Raw genomic sequence first — 19177 nt, forward strand, 5'->3', positions numbered from 1 at the left:
GAGATGTTTCCGGTCTCTTCCTGAGGTAACCGTACATAGTGTACAGGGGGATGGGGAGATGTTTCCGGTCTCTTCCCAAGGTAACCGTACATAGTGTACAGGGGGATGGGGAGATGTTTCCGGTCTCTTCCTGAGGTAACAGTACAAAGTGTACAAGGGAATGGGGAGATGTTTCCGGTCTCTTCCTGAGGTAACCGTACATAGTATACAGGTGGATGGGGAGATGTTTCCGGTCTCTTCCTGAGGTAACCCTACATAGTGTACAGGGGGATGGGGAGATGTGTCCGGTCTCTTCCTGAGGTAACCGTACATAGTGTACAGGTGGATGGGGAGATGTTTCCGGTCTCTTCCTGAGGTAACCGTACATAGTGTACAGGGGGATGGGGAGATGTTTCCGGTCTCTTCCTGAGGTAACCGTACATAGTGTACAGGGGGATGGGGAGATGTTTCCGGTCTCTTCCTGAGGTAACCGTACATAGTGTACAGGGGGATGGGGAGATGTGTCCGGTCTCTTCCTGAGGTAACCGTACATAGTGTACAGGTGGATGGGGAGATGTTTCCGGTCTCTTCCTGAGGTAACCGTACATAGTGTACAGGTGGATGGGGAGATGTTTCCGGTCTCTTCCTGAGGTAACCGTACATAGTATACAGGTGGATGGGGAGATGTTTCCGGTCTCTTCCTGAGGTAACCGTACATAGTATACAGGTGGAGGGGGAGATGTGGATCTGTTTGTTTTTAAGTCTTTTCCAGAGACGAGCAGCGAGAAGCTGTGAGACCAGCGGATGGAGAGAAGGTACAGGGTGAAGATGGCGTCAGACAGTAAGTGTTATCTGACAAAACCAGCAGAAGGAAGCCTTGTGTAATGTGGTGTAGTATCCTCACATTGGGCGGCACAGGGGACAACAAATATAGCAAAGAGGTTTGTGTAGAATTACATTATCTACACCTGTCATAACCTACTGTAGGTAACCCAATAAAGGTGCCTGTCTGCATAGTCTGTGACCATCCTGCCTGTTCCAAGGACTGTAAGTGGACTTCATCCACCTGCCATAGGAGGTCCATATAGATATGTCCGTGTCTGTATTGATGTTGTCCTTACAGTTTAGCTGAATGTCAACCACAGCTATGTGAGAGAACAAAGCAATGTTTGAGGTGATACTATCAGTCATAAGACAGGTTTAAGGACCCATAGCAAATGCTGCTAACCGTGACAAAAAGGATCATGTGATATATGATGGTCATGAAAAGGCTTTGAAACCTTAGGTGATGTATCGTTTACACCTTGTTTTTATTTCTATGGTGGTTATTTTATGTGTATTATGTGATGATCTCAGTGACACAAGAGACAATTCCTCTCCACCCGAGAGGCAACTACGAAGCTGATAATAGGGAGAGCAGGTGGGGAGACACTTATCATTTCTGAATCCTTTAAACTTATGGGTATAGGAGGGCAGCTTATGAGTATGTGTGCTTATATGTGTACTTCAAGCTCTTTTTCCATTCACCTTATGTCTATTTATATTGTATGTAATCGTGAGACTAAAATGTGTTTCATTTTATGTGCATGCAAGCAGGGCCGGCGTTAGGGGGGGCAAGCGGGGCAAATGCCCAGGGCCCCCATCCCCCAGGGGCCCCCTACCGCAGTTCCAGTGGAGAGGAGAGCACAGACAGCGTCCTGCAGTGTCTGGGAATGATCCCTGGCTTCTGCTATCAGGGGTCACGCAGAGGCTGCAGGACGCTGCTCGGTGTTTGCTCCCCCTCCCCCTTCCTCCAGCTCCTCTCACTGCACGTGACTTCCTCCTCTGGTGTGGAGCTGTCGGGACGATGGAGGAGAGGGCTGCCGGGTGAGGATGACAGCCTGCTGCTGCTGCTGCTGCAAGGAACATGAGGGGGATTCACCACTACAACCAGCATGCTAGAGGGAGTAAGTATTCTGTACATGTAGTGTGTAATGTGTATGAATGTAGGTGTATAATGGATGAATGCAGTGTGTGTTACATGTCCTGTGTATAGTGTATGGACTGGATGGTTTGTATCTGTATAATGTGTTTTCATGGGTGTGTGAGTGTGTGTGTGTGTGTGTGTGTGTGTATATATATATATATATATATATATATATATATATATATATATATATATGTGTGTGTATAAGCACTGCTGACTCCAAGTGTTGAGGTGAATAGACTGTATATAGGAGCTGCAGCCATTCTCTGGCCTCATCAGTCCTATGTAATTGCTGCAGCTCCTATGTATAGTGTATGATGACATCACTAAGGCAATACGGTGTATTTTATTTAGAAAAAAATAAGGTGGTATTCAGTCCTTAGGTGGTGGTCACTGTATGGCGGTAATATTGGTCTGTATATAGTGTCATTATGCAGTGGTCACTCTTTGGCATTAATATTGGTCTGTATATAGCGTATATATATATACACTCATTACTGCCATAGATTGACTACCACATAATGACACTATATACAGACCAATATTACCGCCATACAGTGACCATCACATAATGACTCTATATACACACTATATACAGACCAATAGTACAACCATAGAGTGATCGCCACATAATATTGGTCTGTATATAGTGTGTATATAGAGTCATTATACAGGGGTCAGTCTATGGCAGTAATTTTGGTCTGTATATAGAGTCATTATGCAGTGGTCACTCTATGGTGGTAATATTGGTCTGTATATAGAGTCATTATGCAGTGGTCACTCTATGGTGGTAATATTGGTCTGTATATAGTGTCATTATGCAGTGGTCACTCTTTGGCATTAATATTGGTCTGTATATAGCGTATATATAGAGTCATTATTGCCATAGATTGACTACCACATAATGACACTATATACAGTACAGCCACAGTACAGTATATATAGTACAGCCATAGAGTGATCGCCACATAATATTGGTCTGCATACAGTGTATATAGAGTCATTTTACAGGGGTCAGTCTATGGCAGTAATATTGGTCTGTATATAGAGTCATTATGCAGTGGTCACTCTATGGCGGTAATATTGATCTGTATATAGAGTGTATATAAAGTCATTATACAGGGGTCAGCCTATGGCAATAATATTGGTCTGTATATAGCGTATATAGCGTAGAGTCATTACTGCCATAGATTGACTGCCACATAATGACTCTATATATACACTATATACACCAATAGTACAGCCATAGGGTGACAGCCACATAATATTGGTCTGTATACAGTGTATATACAGTCATTTATTATACAGTGGTCAGTCTATAGCGGTAATATTGGTCTGTATATAGTGTATATAGAGTCATTATGCGGTGGTCACTCTATGGCGGTAATATTGGTCTGTATATAGTGTATATAGAGTCATTATGGGGCGGTCACTTTTATGGTGGTAATATTGGCCTATATATAGTGTGTTTTCTTCAATAACGGTATGGAGGTAATATTTGGTCCTGATTATAGTGATTTTTTTAAATTTATTTTTTTAAAGCAATTCATATAAATAGTTCTTGTATTTACACCACTAGCGGGCAGTCCTGGCATTTAGCGGCAGTCCTGGCATTTAGCGGCAGTCCTGGCATTTAGCGGCAGTCCTGGCATTTAGCGGCAGTCCCAGAATGTAGCGGCGGTCCCGACATGTAGGGGCAGTCCCAGAATGTAGGGGCGGTCCCGACATGTAGGGGCGGTCCCGACATGTAGGGGCGGTCCCGACATGTAGGGGCGGTCCCGGCATGTAGCGGTAGTCCTGACATGTAGCGGCATGTAAACTTCTGAACTGGAGCCCTAATACATGGAGCGAAAATTGTCCGAATCAGGACGCTATCGCTCTGTGAGGACACCGGGGAACATGATCAGGTAGTATATATCACAGACAAGGCCTGAGGACACCGGGGAACATGATCAGGTAGTATATATATCACAGACATGGCCTGAGGACATCGGGGAAGGTGATCAGGTAGTATATATATATCTTTATTGTTTACTATATACAGCAAGGATTGCACACACATCACTAATGATATACTGTATATATACACATAGGGGGAGATTTATCAAACATGGTGTAAAGTGAAACTGGCTTCGTTGCCCCTAGCAACCAATCAGATTCCACCATTCATTACTCACATTCTAAGTAGGTGGAATCTGATTGGTTGCTAGGGGCAACTGAGCCAATTCTTCTTTACACCAGTTTGATAAATCTCCTCCATAGCTTTTGCTGTAGTAGGCTCTCTAAGCGAGCTCCATTCTACCAGATTGGCGCTCACTTCTGCAGAATATCAGGCCGTGTAATACGGCCTTAAAAGTGGCCGTACGCTTCCAATAACTGCTGGCTGAACATTCCTTCAGCTGACAATTATCTCTCCCATCTGGTCCCGTCCTCCCCATACACAGAAATTTGGCGCATCTGAGTTTTCCTATGTTTTCTATGAGAGGGTAAAGCCATAGTAGGGCTGGGCGATATGGGCAAAAAATAAAATCTCGATTTTTAAAAAAATTTGGACGATTCTCGATTTAAATCTCGATTTTTTTTTTTTTCTTTTTTTGCAAAATAAACAGAACATTTTCTCCCTGCAGCATCAGATACTATTTTAATGATATTTCAGACAACAACTGTATTGCTTTCCAGTGTAACAGAGCCCCCATATAGTATAGGAAATTATGTTTGTGCCTCCATCTACGTAGGGTGTAGTAGTGGAGGTCTAGTGGATAAGGGGTGTAGTAGTGGAGGTATAGATGAGGGGTGACTGGGGAGACTGAGGGGGAATGGGGTGACACTGGGGGACACTGAAGGCGACTGGGGTGACACTGAAGGGGACTGGGGGCGACACTGAAGGGGACGGGGGGGACACTGAGGGGATTGGGGGACACTGAAGGGGACTGGGGGGACACTGAGGGGACGGGGGGACACTGAGGGGATGGGGGGGGACACTGAGGGGATGGGGGGGACACTAAAGGGAAACTGAAGGGGACTGGGGGAACACTGAGGGGATTGGGGGGGACACTGAGGGGATTGGGGGACACTGAAGGGGACGGGGGGGGACACTGAGGGGACGGGGGGGACACTGAGGGGATGGGGGGGACACTGAGGGGACACTGAGTTGATGGGGGGGACACTGAGGGGACACTGAAGGGGACTGGGGGGACACTGAGGGGACTGGGGGGGACACTGAGGGGACGGGGGGACACTGAGGGGATGGGGGGGACACTGAGGGGATGGGGGGGACACTAAAGGGAAACTGAAGGGGACTGGGGGAACACTGAGGGGATTGGGGGGGACACTGAGGGGATTGGGGGGACACTGAAGGGGACGGGGGGGGACACTGAGGGGACGGGGGGGACACTGAGGGGATGGGGGGGACACTGAGGGGACACTGAGTTGATGGGGGGGACACTGAGGGGACACTGAAGGGGACTGGGGGGACACTGAGGGGACTGGGGGGGACACTGAGGGGATGGGGGGGGACACTGAGGGGACACTGAAGGGGACTGGGGGGACACTGAGGGGACTGGGGGGACACTGAGGGGACACTGAAGGGGACTGGGGGGACACTTAGGGGACTGGGGGGGACACTGAGGGGATGGGGGGACACTGAGGGGACACTGAAGGGGACTGGGGGGACACGGAGGGGACTGGGGGGACACTGAGGGGATGGGGGGGAAACTGAGGGGATGGGGGAACTGGGGGGACACTGAGGGGACTGGGGGGGACACTGAGGGGATTTGGGGACTGGGGGGGGGACACTGAGGGGACACTGAGGGCATTTGGGGACTGGGGGACACTGAGGGGACTGGGGGGGGGGGGACACTGAGGGGACTGGGGGGTGACTGGAGCAGGAGGGCACATACATCTCCTTCTCCTCCTCCTCTCACCTCCGCACACATGCTCTCCTCCCGGCCAGACATGGAGGTCCCGGGTCTGTGGAGGAGGAGGCCGCAGGGACTACAGTAGGTGGTGATCGCGGCGCTGCGGGTCACGGAGCTATACAGCGGGAACGGGGATCTGCACTGAGCCCCCCCCCATCCCCCTGCGGCCTCCTCCTCCACAGACCCGGGACCTCCATGTCTGGCCGGGAGGAGAGCGGGACGCTCAGTGGAGGGGGCGGGGGCAGGTCAGTGGCTGGAGGCCGCCGGCACCGCCCCTCTCCAGCCTGGCCACCCAGCATCTTCTCTCCACTCACCCACACCGCCCCTCTACGGCTCTCCCGCCGGCCCGCACCGCAACCCACCTTCCTCTCATCTCCTCTCCAGAACAGCAGCCCGAAATGATTTTTTGTGAAAATCGAATTTACGATTTTTACAAAAAATCAAATCGATTTCAACGTTCTGGATGATTAATCGAATTAATTCGATTAATCGCTCAGCCCTAAGCCATAGCCATACAGATCTGATGGCGGCTTATCTCTCTTAGAACAAAGAGGTTGGGCATTGATTTTCCATCAAGCTTGATCCCCTATGTCCACTAATATCATCTGTCAGAGGACTGTCCAGAGAGCCCCATACACCTTACACTGATGGCCGAACCCACCAGGAGCAACAGGTACCACCAACAAAAGAGTAAAATGTATGGGGACCTTAAATTGTTGCTAAAATATTTCAGCATTTGGGGCCCCACCTTTAACTTTGCCCAGGGCCACATCTAGTCTAAAACCGGCCCTGCATGCAAGAAAACTGTGACAAAACCATGGATATCATAGACTATGGAGGTCCAGGACAAGGATATCATACACTATGGAGGTCCAGGACAAGGATATCATACACTATGGAGGTCCAGGACAAGGACTCTCTCAACAGTATAAAGGACTGATTGAACCCTTGCACCTCCTTCAACCGTTGTGTCTTGCGGAGTCCGGCAAAGAACTATAAAGAATGGACAATGGGGGTGAAGGGGAGGTGGATGGGGGTTCAAATGGGGGAAAATGTGGAGCTGAGAGGACATCTTGTCTCTGTTCCTCCATTCTTTAGTCTTAAAATGTGTACGTGCTGTGTGTAATGCTGAGTAAGCAGCTATTGGGAAAGAGGCCCCCGCTCTGTCTATTTACTATATTTTATTACTAGGCTGTCCTGCTCTTTTCTTTACTTTAGGGTCTGAGAATCCTTGACTATAGATAAGGGCAAGGACAGCTGGGGACAAATATCATGGCTGCTCTTGCAGAATATGGAAACAACCTGGGGCCTCCTACCTTTCTTCTAAGTTCTCCTGTTAAGCTATAACTAAGAGATTTTCACTGAATAAATCAGATCAGCTTGAACACTGGCGGCGTGTGTCTTGGTTGATTCTCACGGACAGCTGTCACATCACTGATTAGGCAGCACCCAGGTATAGCTGGGAGACTTTATTATAAGTCTCACCCTAACAAGAAGTAATGTATACAGAGCGGAGCGGGAGCTGGGCGGCAGCAGAAGGGGTTAAGGGGGCGGCAGAATTACATACACGCAGCGGTCGTTCAGACCACAGCGGCTATGTAGTGACAGGGAACTGCTAGGACCGAGATTTAGGCTGCGAGTCGGTAGGTGTGAAGGCACCCTAATAGCGTTTTTAACCCTTGCAGTGCTGTAGCATGTGTCTAACCCTCACGCTACAGCACTGAATAAGTTTAAAACCAGGACACCTGAGGGACAAGTGGGTAAGTGTCAGCACGCCCCCCATCCCGAACCAGGTGCTGCCCAGGGGCGGGCTGGGCCGGGGGGCAGGGAGGCATATGCCCCCCGGGCCGGTCTTCCCCCAGTTGTCAGGGCCGCATGGCGGCTGACAGCTGGCTGGAGTCCTCAGTGCCTCCCCTGCTTACAGCCCCGCCCTCTTCTGTCATATTTACCTGTGGCTGTGCTGTGGATCCGGTCTGTGCTGGAAGCGGCCGCCGAAGCCCCGCCCCCATGCCGGTAAGCCCCGCCCCCTGTATGGCCACTATGCTTTCCATAAGCCTAAGAGGCTTATGGTAAAAAGCAAACTGCTGTAGGCAGTATCTTCCTCCGGCCACCAGAGGCCGCTCTCTCCTCCCAGCTGGTTCTCCTGTGTCTGGGCTAGAAGAGCCTGAAGACCGAGAAGATGGTGTCTGCAGGAAGCCAGGTACCTACACAGCAGGAGATCTACACAGCAGGACATAAGGCAGGGGGAGGGAACCAAGGCCCTCCAGCTGCTGCAAAACTACTACTCCCATCATAGCTGGAGAGCCATAGGCTGTCCATGGATGATGGGAGTTGTAGTTTTGCAACAGCTGAAGAGCCAAGGTTCCCCCTCCCTGACATAGAGGATACACACAGGAGACCTACACAGGAGGATACATATATACAGGAGACCTACACAGGAGGATACATATATACAGGAGACCTACACAGGAGGATACATATATACAGGAGACCTACACAGGAGGATACATATATACAGGAGACCTACACAGGAGGATACATATATACAGGAGACCTACACAGGAGGATACATATATACAGGAGGAGACATACAAAGGGGTACATAGAGCATACATATATACAGGAGGAGACATATATACAGGGGTACATAGAGGATACATATATACAGGAGGAGGCATATATACAGGGGTACATAGAGGATACATATATACAGGAGGAGACATACAGAGGATACATATATACAGGAGGAGACATATATACAGGGGTACATAGAGGATACATATATACAGGAGGAGGCATATATACAGGGGTACATAGAGGATACATATATACAGGAGGAGGCATATATACAGGGGTACATAGAGGATACATATATACAGGAGGAGACATATACAGGGGTACATAGAGGATACATATATACAGGAGGAGACATATATACAGGGGTACATAGAGGATACATATGTACAGGAGGATACATATATACAGGGGTACATATAGGATACATATATACAGGAGGAGACATATACAGGGGTACATAGAGAAAAAGAAATGGTGTGGAGACAGCATCCATCCAGTGAAAAAATATTTTTACTTTATTTTAAGCCATTGCATATAAAAAGATTACCGACGATTCGGCTCTAACACTTAAGAAAGGCTCAGGAGTGTTAGAGCCGAAACGTCGGTAATCTTTTTATATGCAATGGCTTAAAATAAAGTAAAAATATTTTTTCACTGGATGGATGCTGTCTCCACACCATTTCTTTTTCGCTATTGAGTATCAGGTGTGGGCCCACCTGACGGAGACTGTGCATCCCTGGGAGGTTCCGCTGTTCCAACCTTGGACTTTACCAGGGGTACATAGAGGATACATATATACAGGAGGAGACATATATACAGGAGGAGACATACAGAGGATACATATATACAGGAGGAGACATATATACAGGGGTACATAGAGGATACATATATACAGGAGGAGACATACAGAGGATACATATATACAGGAGGAGACATATATACAGGGGTACATAGAGGATACATACATACAGGAGGAGACATATATACAGGAGGAGACATACAGAGGATACATATATACAGGAGGAGACATATATACAGGGGTACATAGAGGATACATACATACAGGAGGAGACATACAGAGGATACATATATACAGGAGGAGACATATATACAGGGGTACATAGAGGATACATACATACAGGAGGAGACATATATACAGGAGGAGACATACAGAGGATACATATATACAGGAGGAGACATATATACAGGGGTGCATAGAGGATACATACATACAGGAGGAGACATACAGAGGATACATATATACAGGAGGAGACATATATACAGGGGTACATAGAGGATACATACATACAGGAGGAGACATATATACAGGAGGAGACATATATACAGGAGGAGACATACAGAGGATACATATATACAGGAGGAGACATATATACAGGGGTACATAGAGGATACATACATACAGAGGAGTTAGGGCTGGGCGATTAATCAAATTAATTTGCCCAGAAGGTTAGAATCAATTTCGATTAAAACCGTAAATTCAATTTTCACAAAAAATCATTGCAGGTGGAGCAGCGTAGAGTGACGGGTTGGCGGCCGAGCAAGAGGTGCAGGTCAAGCAGGCGGCGCGGAGGTGAGGTGCATGGCGGGCGGCGGTGCGTGGAGTGTCGGGCCGGAGGTGAGGTGCAGGGCGGTCGGCAGTCCGCCTAACAGAGCCGCGACTGACCTACCCCAGCTATACATATCACGTCCTGCTCCCCTCCCGGCCACACGTGCAGGTCCCCGGTCTCTGGAGGAGGCTGCAGGGACTGTAGTGGTGATAACGTTGCTTCGGGTCCTGGAGCTGAACAGCGGGATCTGCATCCCCCGATCCCGCTGTACAGCTCCAGTAATGGCAGTGACGCTATCACCTCTACAGTCCCTGTGGCCTGCTTCAGAGACCGGGGACCTGCACGTGTGGCCGGGAGGGGAACCTGTGTGCCGGGGTGAGAGGAGGAGGGATATGTGCACTCCTGCCCCAATCACCCCCAGCTGCCCAATCCCTCTAGAGTCACCCCCAGTCTGCCTCAGTCCCCCTCTGTCACCCCCAGCTGCCCCAGTCCCCCTAGAGTCATCCCCAGTCCCCCTCAGTCATCCACAGTCTGCCCAGTCCCCCTCAGTCACCCCAGTCTGCCCCAGTCCCTCTCAGTCATCCACAGTCTGCCCAGTCCCCCCTCAGTCGCCCAAGTCTGCCCCAGTCCCCCTTCAGTCACCCCCAGTCTGCCCTAGTCCTCATTCAGTCAACTCCAACTGCCCCAGTCCCGCTTAATTCAACCCCAGTTTGCCCCAGTCCCCCTCAGTCACCCCCAGCTGCCCCACTCACCCCCCCAGTTTGCCCCGTACACCCCCAGCTCTCCCAGTCATCCCCAGCTGCCCCAGTTTCCCCAGTATGCCCCTGTCACCTCTCATCTATACCTTTATTCCTACTACACCCCTCATCTTTACCTGTACTACTACAGCCCACATCTATACCTGTACTACTAATCCCCCTCATCAGTATTACTAATACCCCCCATATCTATACCTGTACTACCTCACCCCTCATCTTTACCTGTACTACTACACCCATTATCCACTATACCTCCACTACTACACTCTACCTAGATGGAGGCACCATGTGTCCCGCTACCCCCCCCCCCTCGCTTATCCGGAAATGCCCCTGCCTGCATGTGTCCCTGCTACATAGAGGATACATATATACAGGAGGGCATAGAGGATACATATATACAGGAGTACATAGTGGATACATATATACAGCAGTAAATAGAGGATACATGTATACAGCAGTACATAGAGGATACATATATACAGGGGGAGGCATATATACAGCAGTACATAGAGGATACATATATACAGCAGTACATAGAGGATACATATATATATATACAAGAGTACATAGAGTATACATATATATACAGGAGTACATAGAGGAGGCATATATACAGGAGGACATAGAGGATACATATATACAGCAGTACATAGAGGAGACGTATATACAGAAGTATATAGATGATACATATATACAAGAGGAGACCTACACAGGAGTACATAGAGGAGACATATATACAGAAGTACATCGAGTGATATACAGAAGTACATCGAGTGATATAAACTATTGTAAAAATACAGTAACCCCAGCTTTCCCAGCATCTTGCGTAGTAGTCAGTATAATGGAGGTCACCCAGCTTTCCCACCATCTTATCCTCAGTATAATGGAGGTCACCAGCTTTCCCACCATCTTGTACTCAGTATGATGGAGGTCACCCAGCTTTCCCACCATCTTATACTCAGAATGATGGAGGTCACCCAGCTTTCCCACCATCTTATACTCAGTATAATGGAGGTCACCCAGCTTTCCCACCATCTTATACTCAGTATGATAGAGGTCACCCAGCTTTCCCACCATCTTATACTCAGAATGATGGAGGTCACCCAGCCTTCCAGCATCTTGTACACAGTTTTATGGGGGTCACCAGCTTTTCCACCATCTTATACTCAGTAGGATGGAGGTCACCCAGCTTTCCCAGCATCTTATACTAAATATGATGGAGGTCACACAGCTTTCCCAGTATCTTGTAGTCAGTATGATGGAGGTTACCCAGCTTTCCCACCATCTTATACTCAGTATGACGGGGGTCACCCAGCTTTCCCACCATCCTATGCTCAGTATCATGGAGGTCACCCAGCTTTCCCACCATCTTATACTCAGTATGATAGAGGTCACCCAGCTTTCCCACCATCCTATACTCAGTATAATGGAGGTCACCCAACTTTCACAGCATCTTATACTCAGTATCATGGAGGTCACCCAGCTTTCCCAGCATCTTATACTCAGTATGATGGAGGTCACCCAGCTTTCCAGCATCTTGTACTCAGTAGGTCACCCAGCTTTCCTAGCATCTGTCTATGGGACCGTTCTGTGTCATCACTGAGCCGCCCCATAGACTTATACAGGAAAGTGAGTTCTGACCCTTTCACAGGGCACAGTAGGATATTTGGTCACAAATGACTGGAAGGACCAAAGATGTTATAGGTAAGAGGTAAGAGGCCAGAGTGGTCCTTAAAGGATGGACCGCCAGCCTGCTACTCATGGGCCAGTGCTGTGTACTTGCCCCCCGGGCTAAAATTTGCCAGCCAGCCCCTGGTGCTGCCTGTATGCAAGAGTGCTCACAGTGCTTGGAGGATAAGGCTAGGTTTACACTGTGTTTTTTTAAATCTGTTTTTTGCAAAAAAAAAGGATGAAAAACGGATTTAAAAAATGGATGCATTTGTGTGCATTCATTTTGATCCGTTTTTCCATTGAGTTCCATTATAAAAAAGAAACGGATCAAAATGGATCTGTTTTTTTTTTACGGACACAAAAGTAGTGATGACACTACTTTTGTGCCTGTCAAAAAAAAAAACTGATCCGTTTTGAACCGTTTTTTTATAATGGAAATCAATGGAAAAACGGATCAAAATGGATGCACACAAATGCATCCGGTTGTTTTTTTTTTTTTTTTTTTTCAAAAAACGGATTGCAAAAACGCAGTGTGAACCAAGCCTACATGGGGAGCTGGTTAGTACACTGGCATTGCCTACAGGGGATGGTGTTTACTAAAGGGGGGTGTTGTGATGGGAGATTTCTTAAGGGCACAAACAAAAACAAATTCACTCAGAGCAAAAATAAATAAATAAAGTATATATATATATATATATATATATATATATATATATATTCATATTCTCTTTATTTTGAGCAGAATAAGGAAACATAATTAAGGATGAGTGAATTTACAGTAGGAACAAAGCGAAGCGCTTCGTTTCTATCTGTATTCTACTCACTGAGCTGCAGGGGTTTGAAGTGCTTCTGCCCAGGTACTGGAAAAGAGATGGCTGCAGCCTTGAGAAACTGGGAAAAGTTTTGCAGGACGGGATCCATCACCTGGGGAAGAGCGGAGCACACTTCAAAGCCCTGCAGGCAGATGAGCAGAATGCCGGTTCTAGGGCAGGGATGGGGAACCTTCGGCCCTCCAGCTGTTGCAAAACTACAACTCCCATCATGCTTTAGCTTTGGCTGTCCAGGCATGATGGAAATTGTAGTTTTGCAACAGCTGGAGGGCGGAAGGTTCCCCATCCCTGTTCTAGGGGATGATAACATGCAGAAATGATGGATGGATTGAATGAATATTTGTTCCAACATTTATTCCCCATTATCATCCACCCACAGGAAGATATACCGGGGCATGCCTCCTGATGGCGGCCAAGAGAACACAATTTCCTCCCATATCGGGATAATAGAGCACCTATGGCTTCATATGCCTCATGTATATAGCCTAATGGTGAGTTGACGAAGAGAGATTTATCTGACAGATTCTTGAAGCCAAAGCCAGGAATGGATTTAAAAAGAGGAGAAATCTCAGTCTTTCCTTTATGACCTGTTCCCTATTTAAAGTCTGTTCCTGGCTTTGGTTTCAAAAATATGTCTGATAAATGTGTCTGTGTATACGCACCATACGCCAAGGTCCACAACGCATTTATGGTGTACGTCACATGTATCCATCCTCATCCCACGAAGACCAGGATGCCACCATCTGCTGGCGTACAGCAACGGGCGCCATTCATTCCAATGACCTGAATACTGTCACCTTTAGTGACTCCATTAGGGTCTGTTTAAAGTGACAGTAACCCCATTTTGTCATTTTTACATCATTAAAAACATTTAAATGACTAATTTAGCTGTCTCCATACCTAATTTCAGATTATTAATCATAGTGCTTGTTCTTGTGAAAAGTGTACTTTTATAGGCTTGTTACTGCGCCACAGGGGCGTGGCTTAGTCTCTAATGCACCACATTGCCCCGGCCCCATCCGCGACAGCATCGCCGCATAGGCCCTCTTGGCGGCCATTGGTGTGGGTCAATCTAGGGGAGTGGGGCCTAGATCTTTAGGCTGGCCCTTCCAATGGCTGCTGAGGGGGTGGGGCCTATGCAACGATTACCTCTCGGATTGGGGCAGGGCTAAGTGGCGCTTAGGCTGTGAAGCCCCGCCCACATATACCAATGCAGATAATAAAAAACACTTTTTACCAGAACAAGCACCATGACGAATAATATAAAAAAAGTAATGAAAGCTGTAACATTTAACCTTTACACTTGGGGAGAGCAGTCAAAATGCTAAAAGGGGGCGACAGTGTCACTTTAAATCCAAAAACATTGATTTTACAGGGCTCAGAAGGCTGCAGCATGTAGTCTCCATATGTACAGAAACTAGAGGTGACGCCATTAGTGCCATCAGCCCATTTATAGCAGAATGCCAACAGATGGCTGTCACGTATGCCATATACAGGATGGGGACATAATCTTACATATATCTTAAAAGTTTATATCTTACATATCTATATTATACACAACGCCACAGCTATGAGGTAACCTCCATCACATGACGTACAGTGAGGCAATCTTCCCGCTCTCAGGTCACATGACTCAGCTCCACACACCACCAGCCGCGCCATTGTTCACGTGATCTGCTTGGCGGGCTTTTTGAGCGGCCCCGCTCTCCTCACACATCACCGCCGCCATCTTGTGAGCACCGAGCCGCCCTCCGGGGTAAGCTGCTGGCTAGTGGGCGATAAGATGGACGAGCTGCGGGCTCAGGTGGTGGGCGGCCCGGGAACCCCCTATGAGGGCGGGGTGTTCAGCCTGGAGGTCGCCGTGCCGGACAGATACCCCTTCGAGCCCCCTCGGGTGCAGTTTGTCACCCCCATTTACCACCCGAACATAGACACCGCCGGCAGGATCTGCCTGAACATCCTGAAGCCGCCGCCTAAAGGCGCCTGGAGGCCAGCCCTGAACCTGTCCTCCGTCCTGACCTCCATCCAGCTCCTCATGGCCGAGCCCAACCCGGAGGACCCCCTGATGGCGGACATCGCCCGGGAGTACAAGTACCACAGGGCCGCGTACAGCGCCACCGCCAGGAGCTGGACGGAGAAGCACGCCAAACCCCGGGACACGAGCACCCACAGCCTGGCGCACAAAAGGCGTAGCGCTGACCAGGCAGAGCCCGCCAAAAAGCCCCGGCCCGGGCTACCATGATGGTGCAGTGTCCCAGAACATGCAGACTACTACTCCTATTATGGCCATTTCTATTGCTGTGTCCATGCCTGTTCTGGTAAGTGTTTGCACTGCAACTGCTGCTGGTTTTCCCCTAGTATTCTCTGGTAATGTGCATTCTCATGTGTATTCTCATGTATTCCTGTGTATTATTGCATTGTGCAGTAGTATGCAAGGCTGTTGATCATGTGACCTGTAACCATGGTTCCTCCAATGGCCGACTAGCTCTGGCCAGGAGCAACCATGTGACCTCCCACTTCCTCCTAACAAGTTAGTCTTCCCCTTTCTGCTGAGCAAGGAGGTTGTGTGTGTCGTCCCTCTCCTTCCTCAGAGGAGTTGTGGATCGAGTGCTCTGCTGTATTCAGGTCTTCGGCTGTATCTGCCTGCTCAAGTGACCGGATTCTTCTCTCTCATCTGGGTGTCATTCCGTTATCTCTCCTCATCGCTGCAAGGATTCACAGCAAGTATTATTCTCAAGCTAATCCACCCAGCAACGCTATTTCTCTCATACTCCTACTCCCATCATCCGGCACGTATTCTCACAGTCTATGCAGCACCACTCCTGCTTTATTTGTCAGAGCCTGCTATATACCCGGTTGCATCCGGACAGAACTGTTGCTACTAGTTACCTCATCTATAATAAAACCGCTGTTACTGAACCCTGGCATTGGTGTCCACTAACTGGTGCCCTGACTAGGTGCAGCGAAGAATCGCATGCCCATCATCACCTGCAGATTCCACAGACCGGCCCTACAGCTGTGCCGCCCTCAGGCCTATAACGTGACAAGTATAACCCCTGCAGCTGCCCCGGTCATTGCCCGCTCATAACACCAGCACTGCGGAAGTGGCCCCCAGGGGCCAGGGCATCGCATTTTTGGCGTCACGAACAGGATACAGACTGTGTTGTGCCAACTGTCAGTGTCCCCAGAACTGTACTGCTACCCCCAGAGACTTTGCCGATTACTATGGGGGTGATTGAGGTGTTTCAGGCCCTAAACAGTACACAAGATGGCCGCTGTCTTCTTCAATTTCTGGCTGCACCATACCCCGGAGAGGAGGGGGTTAACAGCCATGCTGCTAAAGCGCGGGAATCGTCCGGCGCCATAGACTTTCCATTGGCTGCTCCTGATTGGCTGCCTGGGCCGGATGATGTCACTGTTGCTGGGCAGATTCTGGAACCTGATCCTCCAGCCTGGCGCTCCTCCCCTTCCTGCTACAAGTTCCGGCCAGAGCGTGACAAGATGGCGGCCCCCGAGAAACGTTTGCCTGCAGCCGCAGCACCAGTGATGCCGGAGCTGCCGGAGAGCAATCCTGCCTGCCTGCTAGCACCGCTCCCATCCTACGGCGACACCAGCTGGGGCGCTGCCCCGTCAGACGACAGAAGTCTTCGCCGGGCCTTCATCCCGGCTTCTGCTGATCAGACTGAGGGGACCATACCTGAGACCAGCATTCCTCTGGGACCCGGTCACTCCAGCCCTGTTGGTACTATTCCTATGCCCGCAGCTGCCACAGGGGTGCAGTTCCTCATCGGCTTCTCCCGTCTCTCCGGATACAAGGAAGAGCCTCCGGACTCGCAGCTCAACCAGGCCGAGGAGGACTCCCCAGACGAGATGGACACTGCTCCAGTGTCCCCGGAGGGCACCCCGGATCCAGAGGAGGTCCAAAAGGCTGCCATTCTGCAAGCCTGGCGTCACCAGCTCCAAGCCCTCTGGGAGCATCATCGGGCAGAGGTCATGGCCGCCAACGGGGAAGCCTCGGTTGCTATCTGGCAGCCGACTGATCCTCCACACCCCAGGCAAGAGTAAGCTTCTCTGGGAAGCTAGGCCGACATGGCCGTCCTAACTGTTCTCACTGTAACTGTTCATATGACTGTTTTGTTCCAGTTCCTTCAAGGTTCGTGCCTGGTCCTCCTGACCAAGTTCCCTGTACTAACCAGCCATGAGCTGATGGACACTTACAATAACAAAAGGTTCTCTAGTGCCTGTCCCAGAGCCTTTTACATGGACGATGTTCTAATTGCCTAAAAGAGACTCTACCTAACAGAGACACTTAACCCATTCCTTCCTAATGCACTTTCCTGTGATTGTGTGTTCCACACAGGGTATTATTGCACTTATTGTACTATTGCGTTCCAGTGTTATCAAAGTCATTTGTATTTCCTCCTCTGGGTAAGCACAAGGTTACATAGATTGCCTCAGAGTAGAGCGCCTCTTTTCTAAAACAGTATATTTTTCCAGTGTCAAAGTCAGATAGCTCCTCCTCTGAGTAAGAGAAGTCAGTTTACATATACCTCAGAGAAAGTCCAGTTTATGTAGGAGTGTATTTTCTCATCCAGTCTCATTATTGTGTATTATTATCATATCTATAGCTGGAAAGATTTAGTTGAGCCAGTTTGTATGCAGATTTTTCTCAGATTTTCATTCAGATTCATGTGAGCCAGTTCTCCTCAACACCTCGCAGTATTTGTTGTCTGTTGTGTTTCCCTTCCTTTTTGTTTCCAGTATTTGTTCGCCTCTGTCTTGTCCCAACACAGTAGTTATCACACATAGTCATACCTAACCTTCACACTTGTCCATACATATCGCACCTTGGATACCTTTTCGTGTGTTTGGCCTGTGGAGTGCTTGTGTGTGTGATTGAGTGGTATGAAAGGGAGCTCCCCATGTATGTTTGCTTTTATTATTTTGTTCTTTTCTCTTCCAGGTATCCAAGACACTACTCAGACACGCCAAGGTAGTACACAGGTCTTCACAGTTCTCTTTTCCAGTAGGGTAACACATTTAACAGAAAACCTACTGTCTAACTGGCTGGAATATGGAGGGTCACCCGCCAGCAGTTAAGTTGTCCTGGCTTACACGTCAGATGGTTCACGCACTAGCTACCTGGTCGCCAGAGTACGTTAGGCACCCCTAGGTGAAGTCCTGCCACTAGGGTTTCTCATCCTCTCTCTCTTCTCACCTGTGCCTTGGGCGTGGGAAACACACACCTCATCACACTCACTCTCATCATTCATTCCTGTTGTTTGATTGTCCAGGCTATTCATGTTTTCTGCCTTCTAGATTCGCCGAGGTCGGCTCAAATTTGCTAGGGAGGTATGCAGTGTCCCAGAACATGCAGACTACTACTTCTATTATGGCCATTTCTCTTGCTGTGTCCATGCCTGTTCTGGTAAGGGTTTGCACTGCAACTGCTGCTGGTTTTCCCCTAGTATTCTCTGGTAATGTGCATTCTCATGTGTATTCTCATGTATTCCTGTGTATTATTGCATTGTGCAATGGTATGCAAGGCTGTTGATCACGTGACCTGTAACCATGGTTCCTCCAATGGCCGACTAGCTCTGGCTAGGAGCAACCATGTGACCTCCCACTTCCTCCTAACAAGTTAGTCTTCCCCTTGCTGCTGATGCAAGGAGGTTGTGTGTGTCGTCCCTCTCCTTCCTCAGAGGAGTTGTGGATCGAGTGCTCTGCTGTATTCAAGTCTTCGGCTGTATCTGCCTGCTCAAGTGTCCGGAGTCTTCTCTCTCATCTGGGTGTCATTCCGTTATCTCTCCTCATCGCTGCAAGGATTCACAGCAAGTATTACTCTCAAGCTAATCCACCCAGCAACGCTATTCCTCTCATACTCCTACTCCCATCATCCGACACGTATTCT

General features: G+C 48.7%; 1 protein-coding gene across 1 annotated transcript; it reads left to right on the forward strand.

The window, feature by feature from the left end:
• The first annotated feature begins 15049 nt into the window (after window positions 1-15049).
• LOC138801873 (ubiquitin-conjugating enzyme E2 T-like) lies at window positions 15050-15508 on the forward strand. Its single transcript, XM_069984971.1, has one exon. The coding sequence runs from the start codon at window positions 15050-15052 to the stop codon at window positions 15506-15508; it is 459 nt and encodes a 152-aa protein (XP_069841072.1).
• Window positions 15509-19177: the final 3669 nt, after the last annotated feature.

Source organism: Dendropsophus ebraccatus, chromosome 9 (assembly GCF_027789765.1).
Source record: "Dendropsophus ebraccatus isolate aDenEbr1 chromosome 9, aDenEbr1.pat, whole genome shotgun sequence".
NCBI classification, from domain to species: domain Eukaryota; kingdom Metazoa; phylum Chordata; class Amphibia; order Anura; family Hylidae; genus Dendropsophus; species Dendropsophus ebraccatus.

What these genes read in the sequence shown, in the direction of transcription:
- LOC138801873 (XM_069984971.1), top strand. Translation starts at nt 15,050, where the DNA reads ATGGACGAGCTGCGGGCTCAGGTGGTGGGCGGCCCGGGAACCCCCTAT.